This window comes from Periplaneta americana, chromosome 3, assembly GCF_040183065.1.
Source record: "Periplaneta americana isolate PAMFEO1 chromosome 3, P.americana_PAMFEO1_priV1, whole genome shotgun sequence".
NCBI lineage: Eukaryota > Metazoa > Arthropoda > Insecta > Blattodea > Blattidae > Periplaneta > Periplaneta americana.
The window spans coordinates 21,933,414-21,939,413 of NC_091119.1; the positions used below are offsets into that span (position 1 = coordinate 21,933,414).

General features: G+C 35.2%; 1 protein-coding gene across 1 annotated transcript in view; it reads left to right on the plus strand.

The window, feature by feature from the left end:
- The window catches only part of Karybeta3 (karyopherin beta 3), a 75,692-nt gene extending 71,166 nt beyond the window's left edge, over nucleotides 1-4,526 (plus strand). Inside the window, exon 21 of the mRNA XM_069820123.1 lies at nucleotides 3,599-4,526. Coding sequence (XP_069676224.1) covers nucleotides 3,599-3,688 — 90 coding nt within the window. The 3' untranslated portion in view covers nucleotides 3,689-4,526. The remainder of the gene's footprint in view (nucleotides 1-3,598) is intronic.
- The last annotated feature ends 1,474 nt before the right edge of the window (nucleotides 4,527-6,000 follow it).

Genomic DNA, 6,000 nt, shown 5'->3' on the forward strand with positions numbered 1-6,000 from the left:
ATTCATTCATTCATTCATTTATAATTTTCTGCCCAAGGGCAGGTCTTTCAAACCCAACATTCTCCAATCTTTCCTATCTTTCGCCTTTCTCTTAGTCTCTGCATATGATCCATATATCATGTCTATCATCTGACATCTTCTTCTGCCCTGAACTCCTCTCCCATTCACCATTCCTTCCATTACATTCTTCAGTAGACAGTTTCTTCTCAGCCAGTGACCCAACCAATTCCTTTTTCTCTTCCTGATCAGTTTCAGCATCATTCTTTCTTCACCTACTCTTTCCGACACAGCCTTATTTCTTTTTCTGTCTGTCCATTTCGCACGCTTCATCCTTCTTCATATCCACATTTCAACTGCTTCTTATTCTTGAGCAGTAAACAAAGGTAATGCGGGCTAGAAACTCTACCTATAAGGTCTGTAAAGAAGTTGAGAAAAAAAAAAGAAGCTGAAGTCTCGAAAATTAAGTGCCATTTAACAGGATTTTTGGATGGGTATTGTTTTTAAATCTATGTAGATTGACCTCATGTCAACGGAACTGATGTCTGCAACAATATTGACTCCGCATTGAATTAATGTAAGCTTGACTTAAGTAATGTGAGAGAACACTATGGTCGAGCATAAAAAGTCGTATGAAATTTGCCTATAATGGTAATTAAGACGCTCATATGAAAATTATGAAATTCGCTTGCGCTCGTTTCATAAACATACTCGCGTCTTAATTACTACCATTATAGGCTCGTTGCATAATGTACTAATATTTAACAGTAAAGTAAAATTTTATCTGTTAAAATTGCATTATTTTTCTCTATAATTTGTGTTTTATGGTAACATATCAAACCTGCATCATGATTAAATATTAGAAATTCTTAAATAATTAAAATTAATGTCCTGAAGTGGTTCCAAATGCCTTTTTTTTTTCTTTTGGTATAACCATAAATTTTTCTCGGTGCAATATTGTTGTATCGAAATTTCACTGTGAATATGATAATGTAAACTTAACGCTAGATGATCATGTATACAGACAGAATCTGTATAAAGAACTAAGCTTATTGCTCAGGTACCTTTTGACTATCTACTCTATGTACAAATGCGTAGGTTATCATCAGTGGCGGCTCGTGGGTATTGAATTCAGGGGGGCTGCATACAAAAATAAACCATGCAACTTATCTTATTTAAAGATTAGTTCCATGCGCCTTGTCTTGTAGATTGCAAACTTTTGAATCATCTTCTTATTAAAATCCGATATGTTGTTTAACATAGTCTTTACAATGGAAAACACAGGTAATGCGGTCAGTCTCTCTTCTCTCATCATATTTCTAAGATAGGATTTTACTCTCTTCAAACACGAAACGCAAAGTTCTGGGTCGGAAGTTGTCATTGTATGGTGATAGCTATGCGTAGTAGTTTCACAACTTCTGAAAAATGAGGCCTGCAAGTTCTCAGATAGAATAAACTGCAAGAGCTTGACTAAGTCACTGATATTTCTGAATTCTTGTCTCTGATACAACACAGTGAGTTCCGTTTTTAGTTTGTCTTTATCGAACATTGGAAAAAGCTTCACACATACATTTAGGTCATTTTCAGGAAATGAGCTTTTGTAGCATTCAAATTTTTCTTGACACAGAAGAGAAGATAATATCAGATGATCTATGAAGTGGAATCGGGTGTTAGTTTGTGTGATAATGAGGACACACACTTCCTTGGCTGCGGCAATCCTTGTCTGAATCCCTTCGACCTTACGACGCTTTTTAGGGTTTTCATTTTCACAGATCTCGCTGCTCAACTGTGCACTGTTCCATATTGTCTGTATGGCATTAACAAAGCTTGATGTGCAGAGTCGGCCTCGGTAGCATAGTCGGCTGCGGGTTCGATCCCGGCCCAGGTTGATGGCATTTAAGTGTGTTTAAATGAGACAGGCTCATGTCAGTAGGTTTACTGGCATTTAAAAGAATCCTGCGGGACAAAATTCTGGCACACCAGTGAAGCTGATATAACCCCTGCAGTTGTGAGTGTCGTTAAATAAACATAATTTAATTTTTTATGTGCAGATTTGGACCTTAGAAATATCTAACTGGCGATGTTGTAGTGGGTTGTATAATATAACTGCATGATACATCAATAAATTAAAAAAACTGAGCCAGAAATTGAATTCAGGATCTTCAAGAGCACGCACCAGGGCGCTTGCCTCATTTATTGTGATGTTGTTAGAGGTTTCAGATTCCATTATAGTTTGAAAATATTCTAGCAATGGCTCCTTCTTCTCATGAACAACATTTACTGTTCTTATTTTAAAACTCCACCTTGTTGCCCCAGCTGATAGAATTGTCTTTGAAACACATTAATCTAATACAGACTGTATGGAGATCGAGAGAAGAAAGCAGGGATACTGGATAAATTATCAAAAAATATGCGAGCCTTTGTATTTTGTTTAGCGGCTCTTTCCATTATGAGATTCAACTGATGGCCACTTAGTTTCACATTTCTCTTGAATTGTTAAGGTACTGAACTGAATAGACTGTAAATATTGTACAGAATTAAACATTGTTGCACTTGTTATACTCACAACATTAAAGGAAATGTATTTAAAACTGCGTGCTACTGACAAGCTGCTGTAAATTCTGCAGCTCCTGGAAACTCTGGATTAATGGCCAGGGGAGGAAATGGCTTCACCCATAGTCTTTATCTCTGGCTTCGCTCTGGCAGCACCAGGGGAGGAATTGACTTCACTAACGTTTGCGTACATGTCAATGAGGGCGAAATTTTAAAAACATTCGAGCCACTAAATAGAGACTGTATAATACAGTAGAACTTTGTTATAACGACATCCAAGGGACCTTGAAAATTATGTTGTTATAAACGAGTGTCGTAGTAACCGAGATTCATATTATCAGTCTAGTGAGGTGGAAAATTAAAAATAATAAACATAATTAGGCTTATTTTAGATTTATGTATTCACTTTTAAGCATGCCATGAACATAATAAAATACACGTACAATAAATAAATACAGTATTCTGTATTAAAACTGTTTGTTCATTACTCACCAAACTTATTTACTGGGGAGTGAAGTAATCAGTCATTTTACTCTGTTGTCTCCTATTTGCCCAATTCACACTTTCTAAATTATATTCTATGTTCATTATTTCAGTTGCAATTTCACTCCTCCCTCCTCTAGCTTCATAGAAATGTTCACAATTCTAATGGCTTCTGAAGTGTCACTCACTTCTTTTAGCGGCCATACTGCGTTAAAATGCGTGTACCTAGTGAAAACTTCCTGTCGAAACTGACCGCATGCAGGTACCATTAATACTGCATGAATTCGGGCAGGTTACAATGGGATGAGGAATCTGCCTGCATTCCAGAGGTCTGTGATAGAACATCCCCTTTAAGGAAAAATCCCTGTGCTCTAACCGGGAATGTATTTCACAACATAAAACGAGACAAGAGCCACAAATGTCTGGGGGTGCTGCAGCTCCGCAGCCCCCCTTCGAAAGCCGCCCCTGGTTATCATAAGTAAAGATTTGCATGATTTTCACAAATGCTAGTCACAAGATGTATGCAAGAGATTTTTTATTTTTAAGTCTTCAATTTGATTTCTAGGGAAACAGTGAAGTCTTTCAAGCCTGTATCAGCCAACTTTCAAGTGAGCAGCAACAAGCACTGCATGAAGCTCTCAGTGGAGTGAATTGACCTTCAAGTTTGGTACCAGAAATTAAAGAAACAGTAGAAACAACAAGTGATGAAAGGATTCATACTTCAGGTGCAGTGAAAACATGTCAATGGGGTCCTTATGGTTATCAATTTTCTATTTATGTTGCCCGTTAAACACCACTGCAGTAGTTGAAATTCCTAGTAAAACTCTTAATTACAATCATGAACTGTTTTTCACACAACAGGAGTTTGGAACCGTGTGTGTTATGATGTACGCAGAATGTAGAAATACAGACTATGAAATGAACAAGTGGTAAAAGGAAAGTTTCAGAACCTTATTTATATGTTGTGGATAATTTATCAAAAATTAGCTTGGCGGATAAATGCTGTTGAGGTGTATACTTTATGAATTTATAAGGAGCAGAGTTTTGTATTGTTTTTAACTATTACGGATACTTCATTTTATTCGCCACCCATGTTTTATGAAGTTTATTTTATTTTTTTCTCCTTTCGCTCTCTTTAATTCTCCTCCCTTTCTAATTATTCATAATTCACATATACTGGCACATATTTTTTAATTGTTTTGACCACAAGTTTATTCAAATTTTTAGTAATTTTGCAGTCTAGTTGTTAAAAGAGTCTAGTTTAGAGTTTCTGAATGCAGTATACATCATTTGTAAACAGATCTGTGATAGAGGTGTCTATTTTACCAACGTAAAATAAAAAGCTTTATTTTCCGTTCTTTTCATTTAAATACAAATGATTTATAAAGCTAACTAGAAGTTAACTGTGAGGACATAGATACTGGAATTGTCTGTATGAGTACGTGGATATGTACAATTCCAATATTAAAGGGTCATGACTCATTGCTATTCTATTGTGTTGATCTTCTTTCTTTTGATTATGTTTTACTATCAACTCACATTACACAAAGGCATATATATTTTTATATTGCTCGCAAGCATCTTCTGTGTGCTTGGTGTTCGTTAATGCTTTAGTGTGTGACATGAGTTCAAGTAAGACATTTAATAATACAGTTTGTGCTATGTATGTTACGAAATTTCTTGTATTCTTTTAGTGTATCAAGTATTCCGCTTTTGAATCTGTAGATATATTTGGATACACTAAGAAATTGACTGAATTGTTTGTGGAAGGCAAAATAAACAATCGAGATTTCGATTGTCATCAGACTGAAATACAAATATTTTCTATTATAAAGAAACTTGATCCTTTTCGTATGTTTCAAGTGACGGAATTCCTTAAAATATCCTTTTCCTCTTTTAGTATAGAGAAAATAGTAATATGCGTTACAAGAGTGGTATGTTGAAGTTTTGATGTTCGAGGAAAAGTTTGAAAAAGCGAAATTTAGTTGAGCTTTTTTAATTTCCGAGAATTGAAAGAAAACATACTGCTCGTGTATCGTACATTATTTTGTGCGAAGATCGTTTATTACATACCTGACAGAGGAATTTCTAATCAGTTGCAATGAAATCTCCACCTTGGTTTCTGTTCAATGACGGCAAATTTGCAAAACAGAAATATCTCTCTTCAACATTGTTGCTTTAAAATGTTTTCTGTATTTACTATACTCCAGCAGGCCGTGATATACGTCTGTCTTTTTTTTCCCCCAGTCTATGATGAGTCTGGAATCTTATTGATTTTTTCACGGCTTCCTTAATGTCACTTGCATCACGAATCCAGTAAATTTAGTGGAGTTGTAGAGTTTACTTAATTTTTGCAAATATTTAAAAATAATAATTAACAGTGCAATTTAGGTGAAATTGCAGTGGTAAGTTTCCAATTTATAATTATTACTATATTGAACGTCTCTAAAAATAATATGTTAAAAGCCTTAAGCAGTAAAATCAATATCTCACTTAAACGGTAAGAAGAAGGAAATTGTTATGTGTGTTAGGTTGGGAATACTGAATGTGGAATTTTAGACTTTCCGCGGATTGGTTTTTTGTGCGGAAACCAAGCAAATACGCACAATCTCGCACAAAATCATTTTTCTGCATAACGCACTAACTTGACATGTCTTTCACATGGCTGTACAAATTTACCTTCAAATTAAAATATAATTATGGCTTTAATATTAATAGAAATAGATCTGATAATATCACGTGCAATACAGCAGGTGCAGATTTATATTTCACTACAGCAAACTATTGTTTTATTCCACCCAGTTTAAAATAACTTTTGTTCTCCTTGTGTAGAGAAAAATCTGTCATGGAAAATCAAAATGACCATTTTTTTTTAATTTGCCGGCCTCTACTGTCCATATGCCTCGGGGCAAAAGGTGCCCTTTACACTACAGATAAGAGTTCGAGGACCTCTATTCGCCGTACATA